The following is a 22584-nucleotide window of genomic DNA, read 5'->3' as shown; positions in this document are numbered from 1 at the left end:
TTATCTCTCCTGCAAAACGCTTCTTAATGACACGAAATGCCTAGAAGAAGAAACCTCTCCCCTCATGCCTACAGATCAACCCCTAGTAAAAGCTGTTGTGTGGCTGATGGGCTCCTTCCACCACTGTCTCCGGAGTGCTTTCTTGTCCCATTGGCTGCTGCTTTGGGTTGCTGAAGGTGATGGCTGGTGCCTAGGCAGATGAACACGTCTGTCCTGTGAAGGAGACACTTCTGGGTGGGGAAGTATTTGGCTTCAGAAGGGGAGCTTTACTATATTCCCATCCATGCAAAAAAAAAAAGGGGGGGAGTGGGAGATGCAATATAAAAAGGGACACTTTGTGTTCGTCCTGATTTGCTGCTTTGAAACTCAAGTTTGCTGCTTCTGGTTAGTAGCTTTATGCCCCATTGCTTAGCGACCCTTAAAAAGCTTGTTTTTGCAACTTTTGGTCAAGCGCTTCATCGCTTTCTCTCTCTGCTTTGGAAAAGGAATCTCATTCCTAAGCCCTTATTCTTTTCACCCCATTTCTATCCAAAGCTGTACCCTTTTCTGACTGTGAGTTTTGCAGCTTTTTTGGGGGGTGGAGGAGACCAGCAGCCCTGCCCTTTCCAAAGGGTTGGGCATTGGCACTTTCATAAATAGCATCTCAGGGTCCCGAAGCCAGCATTGAATGTTGGCTCTTTCGCTCTGCAGTTTCTCCAGACACTGGGAGACCCGTCTACCCAATCTGGCAGCTCCTGAGTGCAGGTTGTATGTGTACCTGCTAAACTTCAGTTGCCCAGAAATTGTAGGATTTACTATTTCTGAAACTGAGAATTTGAGCGGTTTTTACTTAAGGCCATCCAACTTCATTGCTGCTAATCTTCTTTGGGGGGAGGGGTGTGTTTTAAACTTTAAGAGCATGTGTCAATGTGTTTGCTTTTAATGGCTGGCATGCTCAAGGTAGAGTGTAGTGGGTAGGCATGGGCAGGGGGAACTGGTTCTTGTATGGTTGTATAAGTGGGTAGGGGGATGAGGTTTCACTGGTCAACACAGAGGGCATCAACAAAATGGTTCATTTTGTAATGACTAGGTGGGTACTCAAGTAAGCAATTATTATTATTTGTATGTGTTAGAGGTAGGTGGGGATTACCTGTGTAAGAATAATGGTAGAACAGAATAGTAGTGGTTAAGGTGGTGGTTGGTATCTCTTTTATCATATGCAACCTGAATTTAAAAATTTCTCTTCACATTTTGAATATGAGGTTTTATTATATCTGAGGGAGCATCAGGGTGAGTTCGTGAATGGATCAGTCCCTTAACAGTACAGTTTCCTTCATATTGCATTTCTTTCAGTCAATGCTGCTGGCTTTAGTAGACAGTGGCACCGCTAGATTTGCATTTAGTCTAGTCCGTCCATAGCAACCAGATTTAAAGCTTGTCAGGAAAAAAAATGTGAAAATGCTGGACGTGAATTGTGATGACTTCGTCCATCCCCCCCCCTTCTGTAAAGCTGTAAATACTTTATTTTCTATTCTTGAGGCAGTGTCATATTGACACTTTTTAAAAAAATGAATTACAATTGGGTGGGAGTGGGGGTGGGAATCTTATTTTCTTGTGGGTTTTTAAGGGATTTTTTAAGCCGGCTAATTTCCTTTACTTGTTAGTGAGAGGATGAAGATCTGTCAAGATTCCTAAGCAAACTGGGTTTGTAAAAAAAAAAAAAAAAGAATAGGCGAATTCAATAGACGGGCCTTGTGCCTGCTTTATGGATGCATGTTGTTGTTGTTGTTTTAGAAAAAAATTGTCCAAAGAACAATAATGTTGAATTATTCCCAGTGTTTTATTACTACATCTTGGCTCAGGCAGTGTGCAAGTATGCAAAGCTGCTTTGAAGATGAATGCCAAGGACAAAAAGGAAAACCACCCCCTAATGAAATTCACTTAGCTTAAATGTGTACTCTTCAAAGGGGATGGCTGTATTTTTAAAGGTGTTAAGTTCAGACATCATAACTGTTGTTTGGCAGCATTTGGGGGAAGCCGTGTAACAAACTGCAATAGCTGAAAAACATGCTCACCATCCTTCAGTCAGGACTCTCCAAGGTTTTTGCCTCTCACTAGAGGGAAAACAGAGAGCAAACCTCCTGTCCTGTCAGTCACTCCACATGTATTATTCAAGAAACAAACCCTTCTAGATTTCCCCATGTGGGAACTGAAATGGAGGTAAGGATGTGGCATTATTATTATTATTATTATTATTATTATTATTATTCAGTCTGAATTATTTGTGTGCATGTGTGTACACAAACACACATACACAAAGAAATGGGTCAAAATCAGTTTTCTGCATAACAAGAAGTAACGCTCAAATCTCAAGAGGGTTTATCTAATGTTAGTTCTGCATGAAGATAATGGGACATGAACTGTTGATTTGAGTGGGTCTACTCTGAGTAAAGCTGATTTGGCTCCAACCCAAAGGATTCCTGTACTCAACACCATTCCTGGCTAGCTCCCATACTCAAAATGTATCAGAGGGGGAAGGATGGTTGTAGCAAACTAGAATCTGAATGATGGGAACCTGTGCGGTGGGTGGGTGGCTGCTTATCCTCTCATCACTTCATTTTTGAGTTGGCCCAGGACAATGGTGCTCACAAAAAGAATTCAGTGTTTTAGGAAGGTTGTACCTGACTTAGCACTTTGCTACCTATTGCAGCTTGGCTTGGCGGTCAAAAACAGCAAAGTTCAATGTCCCAAATTTTCACTGTATCAAAAATATAACTAGCTGATTTGCCCAGCCAGTACTCTGGATGGAAGATTAATAATAGCAAAGATGTTGTCTGCCTTTGTTTCCAACAATATCTGCAGCAACAAGCAGATAGTTTCTGGAAGGTGCTTCCACCTGCAAAAATGACTGTATGGATTTCCCTCCAGAGCCCTAGGCATGCTCTGGTGTATGCAGGAGTCTCTCTGCCTTGCATTGGCTCCTCCATCCCTTCAAACACATGGAGCATAAATTGATGAGAGAGCCATTCTAGCCTTGCAACATTCATGTCATGTGTCAGTGCCAGAGTTTCCACAACAGATTACTTGATTGTTGTGTCTCTCGGAAGCAGACTGGAAGAGGATGCAGGTTTCAAAACACAGTCATGCTGCTCTATAAAACTTGCTGCTCCAGATGGTCAATAGCACAAACTCAACTTTTCCCTCCTGGTAGGTTTTCAGACCAGTTTTCCAGATAATTCACAGAGGTGAACTTGAAAGCTTCTGTCTGCCAAGCTCTGTGCCTCCATCCTTTGCTGACTCTGACTCTTTGTGAGAGATGTAGAAAAGGAAGGGCCTTGATCCATCTTGGCAGGAGAGCCAAAACAAGACCACTTTTTAAGCAGCCTGCTTTGAAAATGGCGATTCTCAGCATTTGTGTCTGGTTTGGAGATTTCAGCCGTCCTTTGTTATATAGCCTCTCCTGTTCTGAAAAAGTGGAGACACAAAAGTTTTGGTTGATGTTTTTGCTATTTTCAAAGAGCTTATTAGCATTTCACACCCTTCATAGCTCCAACAGGCTTGTAGGTAACCTGTCATGTGTATAATTAGTTGCAGATAAAAAGCTGTACCAAAGCAGAGGCCTTATTTTTTTCCACCTTAGGCCCCTAAATGACTGACATAGGGGATGTGTTGTGAGAAGGCAGGCGGACTACTAAAATCTTCTGTGAGCTGGTAACTTTTTTGTGAATGTATCTTGCAGAGCTGCTTTTAGAAATCCACAAACTGCACTTTATTAGGCAAGGTAAGTTCTAAAATAGAGGCCCTGTTGTTCTTGCCAGGTGGTGTCATAGGAATTGCATGGTGCAAAATAGCTGCTCGGCTGGCTGTCTTGCAGAAACTTGGGTACAAGGGCTTGGGTGTTGTCTGCTGTTGGTTTGTTTGTTGGTTTTTTGTTTGCAACTGATGGCTGATGTTCCTCCAGCAAAGGGACCACAAGGCCCCTCTGTCCCCTTGCAAATTCTGAATTTGCACTGTTGCCTAAAAAATAATAATGCAGCAGAGAAGTTTGTGAGCAGTAATGTGGGCATAGATTGTTTTATGACTTTCGCTATAAGGAATGTATAAGCTATAAGAAATTTATAACGTCCTCCAAATGCTGGTATCCTGTGGTTTTTTTAATTATTTTTTTTAAGGTGGCTCTATTTTGGGGCCAAAAGGGTAATCTGGATTAACCCCGCTGCCGCCGCCTTTCTCTTTATGACTGAAGTTGCTGAAGTATTTCCTTTCCAACCGCAAAAAAACCTGACTACTTAACGAGTGTGGGATGGGGAAAGAAACTGTTTACTGTGTTGTTGTACATATTGTGCTTTATATTCTGTATATTAGCATTTTAAGGGAGTGGGGATAACCAGATGTAATGTATTTGTGCTCTAATTGGGAGAAAGGTCCAAGGGTTAACCATTTCTTAAGCTTACTCCAGAAGCACATGCCTCCCATCCCCCATCAAAGTGGGATTTCCCTGTTCCTCATTTGTAGCACAGCCTCACATGAGCCTGTGTTTTATTGATGGTTCAGAAACTTTCATTTTGGATAGGGCACCCAGAAATTGTGTGAGCAATCCTGGCACTTCCATGCTCCAAGTGGATTGCTGCCATGCATTCATGAGTGCCAAAAAGCTCCCACCTTACACATCCAATCTGATGTCCCAAAGCATTGTGGGGACTTTTCCTCTTTTGGAAAAGGAAGCACACCCACGAATCCCATCCATCTCTGCTTGAACTGCCCTGTGCTGCTGGTCCTGCTTCTAGGAGAGGAGCTCTGAAACATGGTTCATCCTTCAGTCCTCAAGTTCTTTCTAGCAAATGTTTTGGTTTTGAATAATCTCTCTCCTCCCCTTCCCTTCCTTTCCCTTTCTTTCACATACCAAACGGGCTTCTCTGTGAATCAGGGATGTACCTGAAGCTTGTTGGTGGGGAAAACGGGTTCTGGTAATTCTTTGTTTAAAAGGAAAAAAAACCCTTACAATAAACGCCAAACTTCCTGGTTATTGAAAGTTTCGTGTGTGTCTATCTTTTTCTGCAGGGCTGGGCAGCACAGCAATGGTGGGCGGAACCAGTAGCAGAATGGGTGGGGCAGTGGGTGTGACTGCCCCCTTTTGTTACGTACATTTCATCCAGGCAGAAATCAGGTTTGCATGTCCCTCTCATACACACACCCTCCTTTTTCCAGGCAAAAGCTCTCAGGTAAAGGTAAAAAGGTAAAGGGACCCCGACCATTTGGTCCAGTCGTGGCCGACTCTGGGGTTGCGGCACTCATCTCGCTTTATTAGCCGAGGGAGCTGGCGTACAGCTTCTGGGTCATGTGGCCAGCAGGACTAAGCCGCTTCTGGCAAACCAGAGCAGCGCATGGGATCATAGAATCATAGAGTTGGAAGAGACCACAAGGGCCATCGAGTCCAACCCCCTGCCAAGCAGGAAACACCATCAGAGCACTCCTGACATATGGTTTTCAAGCCTCTTCTTAAAGACCTCCAAAGGAGACACCACCACACTCCTTGGCAGCAAATTCCACTGTCGAACAGCTCTTACTGTCAGGAAGTTCTTCCTAATGTTTAGGTGGAATCTTCTTTCTTGTAGTTTGGATCCATTGCTCCGTGTCCGCTTCTCTGGAGCAGCAGAAAACAACCTTACTCCCTCCTCTATGTGACATCCTTTTATATATTTGAACATGGCTATCATATCACCCCTTAACCTCCTCTTCTCCAGGCTAAACATGCCCAGCTCCCTTAGCTGTTCCTCATAAGGCATCGTTTCCAGGCCTTTGACCATTTTGGTTGCCCTCCTCTGGACACGTTCCAGTTTGTCAGTGTCCTTCTTGAACTGTGGTGCCCAGAACTGGACACAGTACTCCAGGTGAGGTCTGACCAGAGCAGAATACAGTGGCACTATTACTTCCCTTGATCTAGAAAACACCGTTTACCTTCCTGCCGGAGCGGTACCTATTTATCTACTTGCACTTTGACGTGCTTTCGAACTGCTAGGTTGGCAGGAACAGGGACCAAGCAACGGGAGCTCACCCTGTCACAAGGATTTGAACCACCGACCTTCTGATCGGCAAGTCCTAGGCTCTGTGGTTAAATCCACAGCGCCACCCGCATCCAAAAGCTCTCAAGGAAGTGGCTATAGAGAAGGTTTGGAGTTGGGGGATGGTTTGGCTTGAGGCTTGGATCTCATTCAGCTCCTGGACTTGAGGTTCCCCACCCTTAATTTAGTCCAGTGAAGACTGAGCATGCTCAGTGGTCACAGACCACTGAGTGCCTGTCTGGGGAGTAGGGATCAGAAAGTTGGGGGATGGAATGGAGTGTCCTGGAAGAGCGTAAGGCTGGCAAGAACCTGGAATGGAGTGTTCCACGCTGCAAATAGTAGCAAGCCCATGTTGCTACTACAGAACAAGGCTGTAGTTAATCCTCTGTGTCGCACAACCTGGTGCCTTGTAAGTGTTTTGGACTAAATCTCCTATCAGCCTCAGCCAGTGCTGATGGGAATTACAGTTCAAAGCACCTGGAGCGCACCAGCTTGGTAGTGACTGATCTGCACCAACTCTTTCCAACTTAGGTGAAGCCTGTGAAGACCTGCCCCTTATGAGCTCAGGATCCTGCAAAACTGGACAATTCTTCCTCAAGCCTCTTGTAAGGTAAAAAGGTAAAGGACCCCTGGATGGTTAAGTCCAGTCAAAGGAGACTAAGGGGTTGTGGCACTCATCTCACTTTCAGGCCGAGGGAGCTGGCGTTTGTCCACAGACAGGTTTCCCGGTCACGAAACACCATGATGGAAGCCAGAGCACATGGAAACGACATTTACCTTCCCGCTGCAGCGGTACCTATTTATCTACTTGCACTAGTGTGCTTTCAAACTGCTAGATTGGCAGAAGCTGGGACAGAGGAACGGGAGCTCACCTTGTTGCACAGATTTGAACTGCGACCTTCCGATCAGCAAGCCCAAGAGGCCACAGTGCCACCTGCGTCAAGCCTCTTGTATTCAGTCACTGTGGCATTAGGCTTTCTTCTTTTGTTTAAGTGAAACTTGCATATAACTTTCTCCTGGTACTTCCAGCAGGCCCATTGATCATGTGGTGTTCTGTTACCCCTGTTTTCTACTTATAGCCTTAGAATGCTAATAATAGCTCACTTCAAGGTAATGCTGATAATGGTCTGTCTGGATAGATCTGTGTGCCGAGAGCACCTTTCCTTGTTGCTCAGCCTCCACTACCTCATTTAAAACAGAATTAGTTTTTTAAAAAAACAACAACACATTTATTGAAAATATTATTTCATTTATTACCTGCCCTTTGCCAACAGGTCCCCAGGGTGGGCTAGAACAACCTTAAAATTCAGCATTAAAGGTAAAGGGACCCCTGACCGTTAGGTCCAGTCGCGGATGACTCTGGGGTTACGCGCTCATCTCGCTTTATTGGCCGAGGGAGCCAGTGTACAACTTCCGGATCATGTGGCCAGCATGACTAAGTCGCTTCTGGCTAACCAAAGCAGCGCATGGAAATGCCATTTTCCTTCCTGCTGCAGCGGTACCTATTTATCTACTTGCACTTGATGTGCTTTCAAACTGCTTGGTTGGCGAGCAATGGGAGTTCACCCCGTCGGGGAATTTGAACCACCGACCTTCTGATCGGCAAGCCCTAGGCTCTGTAGTTTAGACCACAGTGCCACCCGCATCCCTAATTCAGCATTAACAATGGTTAAAACAAATAACGGGCTGCATTCCGAAAACACATCTCATGTGTCAAAAGGCCAGGGCAAAGAAATGTGTCTTCAGAGTACAACAAAAGCTGCATAATGAAAGAACCTGATGGACCTCTGCAGGGTGGGAGTTCCACAATTCAGAAGGTGCCACTGAGAATGCCCTCTCCTGGGCTGGCCACCGCCCTGAGCTTCTGAGGGCAGAGGAACTACCAAGAGAGGCCCCCTCTGCTGATTTCAGCACACAGAAGGCTCTGTAGAGCAGTGTTTCCCAACCTTTGTGGGCAAAGGCACACTTGTTTCATGAAAAAAATCTCTAGGCACACCACCATGCCAGATGGGGAAAGGTCACTTTTTACTTATGTAAAAAAAAAAAAAAAAATAGTAACAGCATAGAAGGTAATGGTTAGGCTAGCATCCCTCTTCCAAATATGCTAGGTTTTTATTTGCAGGGACTGTTCTACATGGGAAAGCATTCAGCACTGTCATTCTCCCATCTGCCATCTGAATTGGTACTATTCTGGGTCAACTTACTCTGCTGCATGTGTAGATGAAAATGGCACCAAGTGTGGGGGAGGGGGCAGAACAGGTTTCAGATACAGGATATTAAGCATACACGTACTTCAGATTGAACTGGTTGCTTGCTTTGCAAGTTTTCATTTCCCAAATGACTGCCTTGGCAAGCACAATACCTACCAGGCTCAACGCCGGTCTCGCGCTGCCGCTTCCCGCGCTCTCAAGGACCCGGGAGGAGGAAGGCGTGAAGGGAATCCCGAAGGCGCGAAAACCTCGCACATGCGCAGGCCTTCCGCCTGCGACAGCCCAGTAGGCCGGCCGAAGCGAGCGGCGATGGGATGTGGGAGCTCGCTCGCTCGCCGCCCCGCGTGTGCCTATGTGGGGCACGTTACAGCCCCGTGACGTCAGCGCCACGCAGGCAGCCAGGCAGGCAGACGGCGAGAGCCCCACGCTGGGCGGCCTCTCCTTCCCGCCGCCGCCCCGCCTCTCGCCGCCCGACTCGCCCGCCTCCCTCCCACGGCACACCAGGCAACGTCTCGCGGCACACTAGTGTGCCGCGGAACACCGGTTGGGAAACACTGCTGTAGAGAAGGAGATGGCCATTTAGGTGTTTGGAATTTTCAACATTCTTTTGTTCTGGGCTCCTTGCCTTCTTGCAAGCGAGGGGGGCGGGGGACACTGTTGCAAGAGGCCAATAAAGATCAGCAGCTTTCCTTGCTTCCTCCATTTGTATCTCTGACTGATAGCAGAACTCAGGGGACCCGAAGTCCCTTGATGGGGAATTGGGTTGCAAAAGCCAACCCCAGTTTTCTTGCAAGAGGCACGCTGCCACCAATGGCAGAGATGGTAGAACATGGCCATCACCACTAGCAGTCCTGCTTGTGATTCCCAGCGACTAATATTTCAAGGCCCCTGGCACCTTTCTTAACAGAAGGTAGAACCTGCCCATGACGACTCAAGAGCTCTTGACTCAACTGCACTGTAGTTGCTGGAGATCACAGGAGGAGAGAGGGCTCTTGGGCTCAGATCCTGCTCTCAGACTTCCCTTTGGGCATCTATCTGGTTGGCCACAGTGAGAACAGGATGCTGGACTGGATGGGCCTTTGCCCTGATCCCAGTGGCGTAGCGTGGGGGGTGCAGGGGGGGCCGGCCGCACCGGGCGCAACATCTCGCACTCGCAGCTCTCTGCCCCTACCTGGCTCACTCACTCTCTCTCACTGCAGTGCTGGCTGTGCAAATCCGATCCGAGCCGCTGGGTCGCCGCCCACTGTGGAGGGGGTGGGTGCCAGGTGTGCGGTGCGGAGAGAGAGCGAGGGACTATCTGGGGGAGGGACAGTGCAGCGGCCGCCTAGCGCAGCGCTGAGCGCGGGAGAGAACCACACCAGACCAGCCCAGGCAGCAGCAAGAAGAAGCTGGCAGCGGCGGCAGGTTAGGGGTTAGGGGGCGCAAATTACTTGCCTTGCCCCGGGTGCTGACAACCCACGCTACGCTGCTGCCTGATCCAGCAGGGCTCTTTTTATGTTCTCCACCAATACCTGGCAGATATCCCACAGAGAAAGCTCTTCCCTCTATCAGTGGTTCTCAACCCCAGATGTTTTTGGCCTACAACTCCCATGATCCCTAGCTCACAGGACCAGTGGTCAGGGATGATGGGAGTTGTAGGCCAAAAACATCTGAGGACTCAAGGTTGAGAAAGGCTGCATGGGTAGTGAAATAAAAAATTTAAGGTCTTATATCTATAATAAATGTTCATAAATGTACCAACCAAGCGCATACATGGATGTGTAGACCACATGTCTGGAGCAGCACAGGAGGACCACCCTGAAACAATTTTCAAATGTTTTCTCTGCAAGGAGGGAGGAGGTGGTGGAGCCTCCCCATTGTCTTTTTGTTCACAAATCCTGTCTTAAGAGTATGTTTGTGTATGAATAGGGTGAGCCTATGTCCTGGCTCAGGAACTAAGCATTTGTCATTACAAAAGACTGGCCAGGCTCCCCAGAGTATCCAATCAAGTAAGCATTAATAGGTAACCTGCCAAACAGGAGGTAAACAACGCACTCAGATTTCTGCTGTAGACCACCCTTTCTGTGATGTAGGTCTGATGTATCTGGGGTGGTGTTCTTGAGCTACACTCCTTCTGTGATGTAGGTATGATGTTTCTGGGGGTGGTCTTGGACTCCAAGGGGGGCAATTTAAAATGTCTATATAAGGGCGGACACACCTTTGTTCTGGGTCCTCCTCCTTTTCCGGCGTGTGAAGAGGGCACCCTGTTGCAACAGTTCAATAAAGATCAGGCTTACGAGCTGCTTTACTTCTCAGTATTCTCTGGTTGGCCTCTGTTATTTTCTCCGACCTATGAAGAACCTGCAAAGGACTCTATAAGGGCTCTTGTGTCCCCCATAAGGGAATAAGGGCAGATTTACGTTTTTTACAGTAGGCAAACTAAGGACCGGGGGCCGGATCCGGGCCAATCGTCTTCTAAATCTGGCCTGTGGACAGTCCAGGAATCAGTGTGTTTTTACATGAGTAGAATGTGGCCTTTTATTTAAAATGCATCTCTGGGTTATTTGTGGGCCATAGGAATTCGTTCATCCCGCCCCCCCAAAATATAGTCCAGCCCCCCCACAAGGTCTGAGGGCCGGTGGACCGGCCCCCTGCTGAAAAGTTTTGCTGACCCCTGCTCTAGGTGCATCTTCATAGCACGGACAGCTGCACCAGTTGCATTTCTGCCTGTGGTCCAGCTGCCGCAGACTAAGGGAAAATGCTTGCCTGGGTCTGGGGCCGATATCCAACCCTTTGTTGGAAATGCTGCAGGATTCCTTAGTTTGCCCCCCACAATTCCACACCCGCTTTCTTAGCTGATTCCCCCTTTAAGAGAGCTTTGCTGCGTTTCCCCTTTTCCCCTCTCATTTAAAGGTTGCAACTTGAAGCCGGCGTCTGATTGGTCGGAACTCTGCGGTGCCGCCTTCTGGTTGGTTCCCGCGGCTCCCTCCCCGTTTTCCGAAGAGCATTGGGTTAGCCTACTTTGCCTTTCTTTTGGGGGGGCAAAGGAAGAATCTAAATATAGATACTTTCAGCTAGGGATATTTGGGGCTGAACTCTGCTGAGAAAATACATATAACAATAAATGCTTTCGGAGCTATGTTCTGTAGCAATGCGTAATGGGTTGTAATTCTCTGGGGTGTGTGTGTGTAGATATCACCCCCGCATTGCTAAGAGAATGGTCCATTCCAAATTAAGGAACAGGGAGGGGTTACCCCTTTCCATGCGTGCTTTGCTCCCAGTTTGGGATTCCTTTTTGCAAAGCCTCTAAAGAGAGAGAGATATACAGTGTACTGTATATACGTAGGATGCTGCTTCCTCTGTTACAGAGAACGCTACCCAGGGTGGGGTGAGTTTGGATTATTGGGGGCGAAGGGGAGACTATTTGGGGAGGGGGGCAAATCTTCTCTTTCCTGTCTTGAATCCCAATTTTCCAAGTGTGGGGCAGTCAGGCTGAAAACACCCCATGTGCTCCTGTATATAATAATAATAATAATAATAATAATAATAATAATAATAATAATAGTAGTAGTAGTAGTTTATTATTTATACCCCGCTCATCTGGCTGAGTTTCCCCAGCCACCCTGGGCGGCTTCCAACAGAATATTAAAATACAATAACCTATTAAACATTAAAAGCTTCCCTAAACAGGGCTGCCTTCAGATGTCTTCTAGAAGTCTGGTAGTTGTTTTTCTCTTTGACATCTGGTGGGAGAGCGTTCCACAGGGCAGGTGCCACTACTGCGAAGGCCCTCTGTCTGGTTCCCTGTAACTTGGCTTCTCGCAGCGAGGGAACTGCCAGAAGGCCCTCGGCGCTGGACTTCAGTGTCCGGGTAGAACGATGGAGGTGGAGACGCTCCTTCAGGTATACTGGACTGAGGCCGTTTAGGGCTTTAAAGGTCAGCACCAACACTTTGAATTGTGCTTGGAAATGTACTGGGAGCCAGTGTAGGTCTTTCAAGACTGGTGTTATATGGTATCAGCGGCTGCTCCCAGTCACCAGTCTAGCTGTCACATTCTGGATTAGTTGTAGTTTCCTGGCTGGCTTAAATTAGATATTGGAAAGTCTGAAAGTGACCCACCCCCATTTTGAAAGGAAGGTCTTCTTGCCACTATCTGATCATCCTTTGGGATGGTGGTGGGGAGCCTGGAGCCCTTAGTTCTAGGGGTATCTCTGGAGTAACCTCCTTCCTTGCCTGCAAAAGTACCCCTCCAGTAAACGAAGATCAAAACTGGGCAGTCCCTTCTACTTTTGGGGGGAAGGTAGGGAACCTCCTAGTAGCCTCCCCAGGAATTACTTTTCTATTCATTCCTCAATGAATAGTCCCCTTCTACTGATTCCTGACGTAAGGGCCCCTTCCAGAGTTTGTCTGCAAGCCTAACTTCACTTAACCTGTGAGTTACGCTCCATTCAATTCAATGGGACGTTTATGTATACATGGTTAGGATTTCAGCCACGATCTCTTTCTGTCTCCTGGATCTTACTCTCTTGTGCTGTTTTAAGGATTTGCAATTTCAAACTGTCAGTAAACATTCTATTGGTGGGTGGTAGCAGGGGATCGAGAGCTGTATTTATTGAGCTGTATCTAACATTAACCCTCCTTTGAGTAAACTCATTAAACTTAATGGACATTGGCAAACTTGAGACCATTCATTTCAGTAGGTCAAATCTGGATAAAACTAACCCATAGTATTTCTTTCCCGGGACAGGCACCCGTTTCCCTCTCTTTTTATCTCCAGAAGCCTTTCGCTTTTCTGAGACTTTGACCATGCCCGAAAAGAGCAATTTCCCCAAATTCAGATAACCTGGAAAAAAACAGACCTGGGGGAGGGGTTCTTAGGTGTCTTTCCCTCTCTCCCTAGGCAGTCAAAGATTTTGCAAGGAGCTTCAAGGCAAGAACTTTGACAAAGGTTGGGTGGCTGCTCTGATGAAATTTTCTGGCCTGTCGTCAGCAAGTGGAATTTTTTCTTTCTCCCCCCCACCAGCAAAAGAACTTCAGTGGGAGGTTAAAAGATGATTCGAGCTCTTAAAAATTAAACTGCAGGAGGAGAACTTCTGCATTTTTACCCTTCAGAGTGCTTGCCTTAACTTTATTTGGAAAAGAATTATTTATAGGCTTTAAATGAAAATGCTGATCCCAGGCTTTACTGCTAAATTCATTATTATTTTTAATTACCCAGCCTTCACCCTAAGGCGATCAGGTCCTTGAGGTGGTAAAACCAACACGTGATTTTTAAAAAGACGCACTTGTGCTGTTGTTTTTTAAAATTCAGACTGAAATAAAAATGAAATAAAATATTTAAAAAGATAGCAACAGGGCGATAGTTCCCATTCAGCTTTGGCAGACTTGGCCAAATGGAAACATCACAATTTTGGTGTGGTCTTACCAACTCAAATCATTTGTCCATTTAGTTCAGTGCTGTCTACTCTGACTGGCAGCCGCTCTCCAGGGTTTCAGGCAGGGGGAATCCCAGCCCTAGCTAGAGATGCTAGTTATTGAATCTGGGACCTTCTACTATTCCCCTTTCAGATGCAGCTGAACTAGAACTCCCACCGCTGCTGGCTATGCTTGCTGGGTCTGCTGGGAGTTATAGTTCAGCAACATCCAGAGGGCCTTAATTCTGAAGTCTATCTCTTGCCTCCCGTTGACATAGATTCCTGGTAATTCCAACAGTCCCACAGTCCTGTTATCTCTATCTGCCTCGCACCTTTCCTTTCCTTATCACAGCTAATGAGGGCTTGGATTTTATCAGCACTTGCATGAGATAACAGACCAGCAAAGCCACCATCTTAGGAAAGCAAACACACACAGCCGGTCTGCTTTCCCCATGTCTCTCCAACTGCACTTGCCCTAAAGTTCTTAAAGAAAATTCGAGCTGGCTTGCCGGCCCGGTGCGGAGAGGAATGTCAAACTTTGCACCAAGACGCACAGGTCCAGCTACAGTATGCTGAGCAAACTGTTGAACTTTGGACTGAAGGCCAAAACATTGGGCAGGCTGTGTTGGCAATGGCAGCGTCCCTGTAACAAGATCTTTTGCTAGCGCTGTTCATAGCTGTCAACTGTCCTTTATTTGGCGGGAAAGTCCCTTATCCAGGCGCTCTGTCCCGCTGAGCGCCTGAGCTTATTGATGATGCCCCTTAAATATCCCGGGTTTCAAAGGAAGCATTCCTCTCCTTCCCTGCCTGCCGGCCAGGGAGGAGGGAGGCGCCAGCTGTGTTGCTTGGCTGCGTTGCTCACCCAATAAGGAGTCTAAGAACGACTGGGGGGTGGAGCTTGCATGCCTTGTGCTGATCAAATCGGCCGCGTTGCCTGGAGACTCACCTTTGCTCAGCGCTTCCCAGCGAAGAGGTGACAGTGGTTTTCCTTGCTGCATCCCCTTTGCCGGGTTGCTGCGCTGTGGGAACCACTACTTGAGGCTTCGTTTGGCTGCTGGCTGGGCTTTCTGCATTTGGCTCGGAGGGGCTCAGAAGTTGAACATACCTGTGTTCGGAAAATCCCTTATTTTGGCTGCTGATCCCGTATTTTCGAGGCTGCTGGTCCCTTATTTTCAAATCTGTAAGTTGACAGCTATGGCGCTGTTGTGGATGTCATTCTGTAGCCGTCATCCGCCACGGCCTTTCTGTAAAAGGACCCAGCAGCTTAATAGGGGGTAATTCCCAAAGGGACCCAGAACTAACATTTCTCCATTTTCTTTCTCCCTTCTCCCACCTGCCCCCCTACCAGGCTACGATGGCAGCACCGAGCCACTGCAGAGGTGGCCAACGAACCCATTTTGGCATTCAAATCCGGCAGCCCCGAACGAGCAGCTCTGCAGAAGGTACTGCATAGAGATATACGCACTTTGGGCATTGTTGAACTTGACCATCACTTGCCTTTACTGCCCCTCACTGCCTCCGTCACAACTCTGCCTTCTTTTAATGCCAGAATGGGGAAGCCTTGGCCCTCCAGATGTTGCTGCCACGGCTGATGGGAATTGAGAGTCTAGCAACATCTGGAAGGCCCACAGTTCCCCCATCCCTAAATGAGACCATCACTTGCTTTTACTGCCCCAGCTACCGTATTTTTCCATGTATAACACGCCCCTGTGTATAACACACCCTCTCCTTTTCGGGACTAAAAATTGAGAAAATGGGGGGAGATTGCCCAGAGTTGCCGAGCTTTTTTGGGGAGGGGATTGCCTACAGTTGCTGAACTTTTTCGGGGAGAATTGCCTAGACTTGTTGAAAATTGCTCACCCATAGGACTGCTACAACCAATCGCGCACACATCCACAAAGCCACCAATCATCTGCACACTCGCCGAAAGCAAGCGCCGAGCACCCGCCCAATTGCCACAGCAGCCAATAGCCAGCGGACCTTGACGCACCCACCAATAACACGCAAAAATGCCGCTGGCAATCTCCTACTTGCGACAGCCAACATATAGAAATTTAATTAATAATTGTAGTTGTAATAATAATAATAATTTTAATGCAGAGATGGGGAATGAACCCGTGGCTTCCAGATATTGCTTAACTACAGTTCCCATCCGGTGTTAGAAACTCAGATATATAAGCTGGGCACCAAATGGCTCTTAACTCTTTCTATAGGCTCTAAATGATTTGAAAGGCAAGACCGAATCCATCCCTTGTGTCGTCGGAGGAGAGGAGGTGTGGACGGCCAATGTGAGGTATCAAGTCTCGGTGAGTTCTGCCGGCAAACCTCCGCTTATATTTCTATTTTGTTAGTGGCCCGACATAGCCCTGTGATGAATTTTCCCTCCACTTCCCCAAATTAATAAGCTGTCGAGATTTTGTTTTTAGATTTTGTTTGGGAAGGATAACCTCTCTGTCGCTGGAGCCTGTGGCGATGTAGTGGTTTGAGTGTCAGGCTAGGACCTGGGAGACCCGGGTTCAAATCCTGACTCAGCTGTAAAGCTCTCTGTGGGGACCTTGGGGGCCAGTTGCTGCTTTTGCTACCTCACAGGGTTGTTGCTGGGATTAAGTGAGGGCAGGAAGGAACTATGTACACCCCTTGAGCTCCCTGGAGAAAAAGGCGGGATATAAATCTAATGAAAGAAAATCTTGTTGGGATTAGTTGCTACCTGGTTAGCCCTTGATATGAGCTTGAAATATTCCTTGAAATATCTTCTGGAATGCCAATGGGCTTTATTCCTAGCTAAGACTACTGCTATCCTATATAAACTTACCTGGGAGTAAATCCCATCGAACCTTGGGAGACGGGGCTGGCTTCTGAGTAGACGAGCAGAACATTACTATAGTAAGGTAAAGGTACCCCTGCCCGTACGGGCCAGTCTTGACAGACTCTAGGGTTGTGCGCCCATCTCACTTAAGAGGCCGGGGGCCAGTGCTGTCCGAGGACACTTCCGGGTCACGTGGCCAGCGTGACATCACTGCATCTGGCGAGCCAGCGCAGCACACGGAAACGCCGTTTACCTTCCCGCCACAGAGGTACCTATTTATCTACTTGCACCCAGGGGTGCTTTCGAACTGCTAGGTTGGCAGGCGCTGGGACCGAGCAACGGGAGCGCACCCCGCTGCGGGGATTTGAACCGCCGACCTTTCGATCGGCAAGCCCTAGGCGCTGAGGCTTTAACTCACAGCGCCACCCGTGTCCCTAGAACGTTACTATAAAAACCACCAATAATAATAATAATAATAATAATAATAATAATAATAAATTTTATATATACCCCACCCTCCCCAGCCAAGGCTGGGCTCAGGATGGCTAACAACCAATAATAAAAACAAGTTGAATGAATACAACCTAAAAACAAGCTTAAAATACAACATTAAAATATTAAAATGCAGCCTCATCACAGGAGGAGAAAGGAAAAAAGAAAGAGGGGGAGGGAATCAAATTGGCTCCAAGCCAAAGGCTGGCAGAACAACTCTGTCTTACAGGCCCTGCGGAAAGAAATCAGATCCTACAGGGCCCTGGTCTTATGAGGCAGAGCGTTCCACCAGGCCGGAGCCAGTGTTGAAAAGGCCCTGGCTCTGGTTGAAGCTAATCTAACTTCCTTAGGGCCCGGGACCACTAGGGTGTGGCTGTTTATGGACCTTAAGGTCCTCCGTGGGGCATACCGGGAGAGGCGGTCCTGTGGGTACGAGGGTCTGAGGCCGTGAAGGGCTTTAAAGGTTAAAACCAGCACCTTAAATCTGACCCTGTACTCCACTGGGTGAATATGCTCCCATGGCAGAGACCCTGTGAGGAGCCTCGCTGCAGCATTCTGCACCCGCTGGAGTTTCTGGGACAGCTTCAAGGGCAGCCCCGCGTAGAGTGAATTACAGTAGTCAGGCCTGGAGGTGACCGTCGCATGGATCACTGTGACCTTTCTTTTTCTTTTTCAGCCTTTCAACCATTCCCACAAAGTGGCCAAATACTGCTATGCAGATAAGGTGAGCAGTGCCTGCGTCGGAAGCTGTGTCTAGAGGCAGATGTGCTGCTTGGGCACGAATAGTTTCCTGGTAGCAGAAATGGGATTTCCTGCATGCTCTACCCATTGAGCTACAGTCCCTCTCTTATTTCCCACGACGGCCAATCAGATGCCTCTGGTTGGCCCACCAGCAGGGTGCAAAACTCCCCACCATCCAGTACTCAGATGAATGCTGCTGTCCTGTGGCAGGGAGTGCCGCCGGTGCTGTGTGCATCGCACAGCCGAGGGAGTTATTATCTCTTTCTGTTCTCTCCAAACTGCATTTAATTCTTATAAACCTCCCCTGTTATCTTCCCTGCCAACCAGGACTTGCTGAACAAGGCCATCCACGCCGCTGTGGCTGCCCGAAGGGAATGGGACCTGCGGCCTGTCCAGGACCGTGCAGAGATATTTTTCAAAGCGGCTGACCTGCTGAGCGGTCCCAGGAGGGCGGAAATCTTGGCCAAGACCATGGTGGGACAGGTGTGTGGTGTGTCACGGGTCTAAAACCCCAGCAGGCTGTGCAAGGGATTATGGGAGATGTTTCTGTGGTTGGGACCCTCCTCTGCCTTCCTGCGTGCTGTGTTGAGTTAGAAACAAAAATCTGAAAGAAGAAGCAATATCATTTATTTATTTATTTTTACTAAAATAACCCTTCAGGTTACAAACGCTTCAGGTTACAGACTCCGCTAATCCAGAAATAGTACCTTGGGTTAAGTACTTTGCTTCAGGATGAGAACAGAAATTGTTCTCCAGTAGCGCGGAGGCAGCAGGAGGCCCCATTATCTGAAGTGGTGCTTCAGGTTAAGAACAGTTTCAGGTTAAGAATGGACCTCCGGAACGAATTAAGTACTTAACTTGAGGTACCACTGTACATTCTCTCTCTCTTTCTCTCTCTCTGGCAATTAGAAATTAACTTGTTTCCTACATAGGAAAGGGTTGATCGCACAGAACAGACTAATTAAAAACAAACAAACCACTGCCTTTTGCCATCCCCCCCTTTTTCTTTAGAAAGCTTTTGATGGCTACTAGCCATGGTGGCGGGACGCAGGTGGCGCTGTGGGTTAAACCACAGAGCCTAGGACTTGCCAATCAAAAGGTCGGTGGTTCAAATCCCTGCGACGGGGTGAGCTCCTGTTGCTCGGTCCCTGCTCCTGCCAACCAGAAATCGTGCTCCGGTGGCGCGGCGGCAGCAGGAGGCCCCATTAGCTAAAGGGGTGCTTCAGGTTAAGAACCGTTTCAGGTTAAGAACAGACCTCCAGAGTGAATTAAGTTCTTAACTTGAGGTACCACTGTACTGCTTGATTGCAGGGGGTTGACCCTTGGCAGCCCCTTCCAACTCTACAGTCCTTGGATTGTATGATTGCAAAAGAAAAGAAACTCAATCTTTTAGCCCAGAGTGGTTGGGGAAACCCAGCCAGATGGGCGGGGTATAAATAATAAATTATTATAAATAATAAATAATAAATTATTATTTAGCACCTAGACTTTGGAACTCTCTGCCCCTTGACACTGGGCAAGCATCTTCACCGTACACTTTCTGGTGCCTGCTGAAAATGTTTTTTGATTAGGCAAAGCCGATCCAGACACGTAGAATGCTTGCGAGGGTTTTGATCCGATTTTCAACACCTTGTTGATTTTTGCAATTTTTTCCCAGCGTTTCAAATGTTTGATTTTAACTTTTTTTTTTAAAAAAGTGATAATATCATTGTTCTGCTCCTTTTTTACGAACGCTGAACGTGTATTATGTGGTTGCTCTGCATTAAGGGGAGGGAAGCAGAGGCCCGTGTGGATAAGGGACCGAGCATGAACTTGGGAGAATGGCAGCTTTGGAAAGTTTTGTTTCTTTAAACCAGGCAAAGACCGTCATCCAGGCGGAGATTGACGCGGCCGCGGAGCTCATCGACTTCTTCCGTTTCAATGCCAAATACGCCGTGGAGCTGGAGCAACAGCAGCCGCTCAGCGTTCCCCCCAGTACCAACAGCATGATCTATCGGGGGCTGGAGGTGGGGCACAAAGGTTGTTCCCCCCTGGGGTGGGGTACCCTCTATGCGACAGTCAGGATAGAGACAATTGTGACTGTGGGGAGGGGGGAGGGGCGGGTTGGACCAGAAAATCCTTGAGGGTTCCTTCCAACTCTGTACTTCTATGGTCATAAAGACAACAATCCATGGAGAATCCTGGACAATTCTGTGCCCAGGGCAGCTGTTTACCAGCTCCATCTGGTACGCAGGCTGAGACCCTACCTGCCTGCAGACCGTCTTGCTAGAGTGGTGCATGATCTAGTTATCTCCCACTTGGACTACTGTGCGCTCTATGCGCTCTACGTGGGGCTACCTTTGAAGGTGACCCGGAAACTACAACTAATCCAGAATGCGGCAGCTAGACTGGTGACTGGGAGCAGCCGCTGAGACCACATAACACCGGTCCTGAAAGATCTACACTATAAGAGACTATCTACAGACTATCTACAGACTTCTATAAGAGGGGCTTTGCAATATCCAATTTAAGCCAGCCAGGAAACTCTAACTAATCCAGAATGCGACAGCTAGACTGGTGACTGGGAGCAGCCGCTGATACCATATAACACCAGTCTTGAAAGACCTACACTGGCTCCCAGTACGTTTCCGAGCACAATTCAAAGTGTTGGTGCTGACCTTTAAAGCCCTAAATGGCCTCAGCCCAGTATACCTGAAGGAGCGTCTCCACCCCCATCATTCTGCCTGGACACTGAGATCCAGCGCCAAGGGCCTTCTGGCGGTTCCCTCGCTGTGAGAAGCCAGGTTACAGGGAACCAGGCAAGGAGCCTTCTCGGTAGTGGCACCTGCCCTGTGGAATGCCCTCCCACTAGATGTCAAAGAGAAGAACAACTACCAGACTTTTAGAAGACATCTGAAGGCAGCCCTGTTTAGGGAAGCGTTTAATGTTTAACAGACCACTGTATTTTAATCTTTTGTTGGAAGCCACCCGGGGTAGCTGGGAAAACCCAGCCAGATGGGCGGGGTATAAATAATAAATTATTATTATTATGTGCTTTGCTAAATGGCGTTCGCCCCCCCCCCCAACTTCTGATCATCTTATTAGTCCCGCCCACCCACCTTTTCTGACTTCTGCATGGTTTCAAGGTCGCCTGTGCACAATGAGGGCTAGAAGCTTTGCAGGGTTGTGTGTTTTTTAAAAAAATGAAAACGAAGTTTCTCAGGGAGCTGCAGCCCTGTGCATATTTTAAAAAACAGATGCTACAGATGCTTTGTGGGCTCATTCGCTCGCTCGCGCCTGCCCCCCCCGAGAAACTCTTCCGTGGCTGCTTATTCCATGGTCCTAATTCATCCTTTTTTCCCTACTCCTGCAGGGTTTCGTTGCTGCCGTCTCCCCCTTCAACTTCACCGCCATCGGAGGGAACCTGGCAGGAGCTCCCGCTTTGATGGTGAGTAATCGGGGGGGGGGGGGCTGGGCGGCTCTTTGGTGTTCCGTCCTCCCCCCACCAGCCAGTGGCAAGGGGAGTTTTGGGGAGAAGTGTTTCTCCCCCCTCCCCACGTATTTCTACACCCGGCCCTGTGCTTTTTGAACACCAGGGGGGGTCCCTCCTGCTGCCTGCTGAGCTGAGCATCTCACGGGGAAAGCGTTCCAGTTCTTAAACATCGCCCTCCCTCCCCTCGCCATCCTCCGGACATTTTAAAAAAAGATCTTTTTTTAAAACTAGGAAACTTCCTCAAAGTTTGCTAGGCAATCCTGAGACGGGGAGGAGAGTGGGTTAGGGACAAAAGCACCTATCCAAATCTCTCAAATTCAAGAACGTAAGAATTTAGGAATAATCGGGCCACTGTCCCAACTAGTCCCTCAAGTGCAAGGGCCTTCTCCCCTCCTGTAGTTTTCTGCAAAAAGAGAGGTTGGGAGCCAGCACTGCCTCCTGTGGCAGGCAGTTCCATAGTTTATACGCTGCATGAAGAAGTTATTTCTTTTATCTTCCAATGTTCGGCTGCGTTGGAGGAGTTCTAGTGTTACGAGAGAGGGAGAAAATATTTTCTCTCTCTGCTTTCTCCATGCCACGCCCAAATTTGTAAACGTCTATCATGCCCCCTCTTCCTTGCTTTTTCTCAAAGCCAGAGTTTCCCAAACTTGGGTCTCTAGCTGTTTTTGGACTACAATTCCCATCATCCATGACCACTGGTCCTGCTAGACATGGATGATGGGAGTTGTAGTCCAAAAACAGACCCAAGTTTGGGAAACCCTTCTCTCAACTAAAAAGTCCCAAATGCTGCAACCTTTTGTCGCAGGGGAGTCTCTCCACCCCCTCGATTGCTTTGCTCTGTTCAGAACCTTTTGAAACTCGACAGTGTCCTTTTTGAGGCGAGGCTCAACTTGGGAAAGTCTTTTGTAGCTGCAGGGCTTATCCCTGCCATCTCCAGATAGGCTTGAGATGTCCTCTTTGTGAAGCCCTGGGAGCTGCTGCCAGTCAGTGTAGACAATACTGAGCTATATGTACCAATTGGTCTGATAAGGCAGCTTCCTGTTCAGTGTTCAGCCTGCTGAGTGAGACCACAGCGAGCCCACCTATTCTTGTCTCTCTTACTGCTTGTCCCCGAGCGACTGGCATTTTGGAGATAGACTGCCCCCGTACACGAAGGCTCCATTCCATGCCACAGTGGCTATTTAAGGACATCCAAAGGCCCAAAGTCAAGCCAGCCTCCTGCTTCCCACGCCAGCTGATCAGACGCATCTGGGAAGTCCATAATCAGGGCAGGAAGGCAACAGCCCTCTGCCCTTGTTTCTGCAAAGCAGCTGGCATTCTCAGGTACACTGCCCCTGAACTTGGAGGTTCCATTTAACTGTCCTAACGAAATACCAGTTGCATTGCAGATGGGTGGATTAGATGACCCTTCAAATCCTTTCCAGCTCT

At 48.0% G+C, this 22584-nt stretch overlaps 1 protein-coding gene across 1 annotated transcript in view; it reads left to right on the top strand.

Moving 5' to 3' along the window:
* The first annotated feature begins 11464 nt into the window (after positions 1-11464).
* ALDH4A1 (aldehyde dehydrogenase 4 family member A1) overlaps positions 11465-22584 on the top strand; it is a 29604-nt gene continuing 18484 nt past the window's right edge. Inside the window, exons 1-7 of the mRNA XM_082230147.1 lie at positions 11465-11618; positions 14994-15087; positions 15859-15951; positions 17620-17667; positions 18012-18167; positions 19541-19690; positions 21037-21111. Coding sequence (XP_082086273.1) covers positions 11578-11618; positions 14994-15087; positions 15859-15951; positions 17620-17667; positions 18012-18167; positions 19541-19690; positions 21037-21111 — 657 coding nt within the window. The 5' untranslated portion in view covers positions 11465-11577. The remainder of the gene's footprint in view (positions 11619-14993; positions 15088-15858; positions 15952-17619; positions 17668-18011; positions 18168-19540; positions 19691-21036; positions 21112-22584) is intronic.

The sequence above is a fragment of the Podarcis vaucheri genome (genome assembly GCF_965113315.1).
Source record: "Podarcis vaucheri genome assembly, chromosome: 7".
NCBI lineage: Eukaryota > Metazoa > Chordata > Lepidosauria > Squamata > Lacertidae > Podarcis > Podarcis vaucheri.
This window is presented reverse-complemented; position numbering and strand designations above follow the sequence as displayed.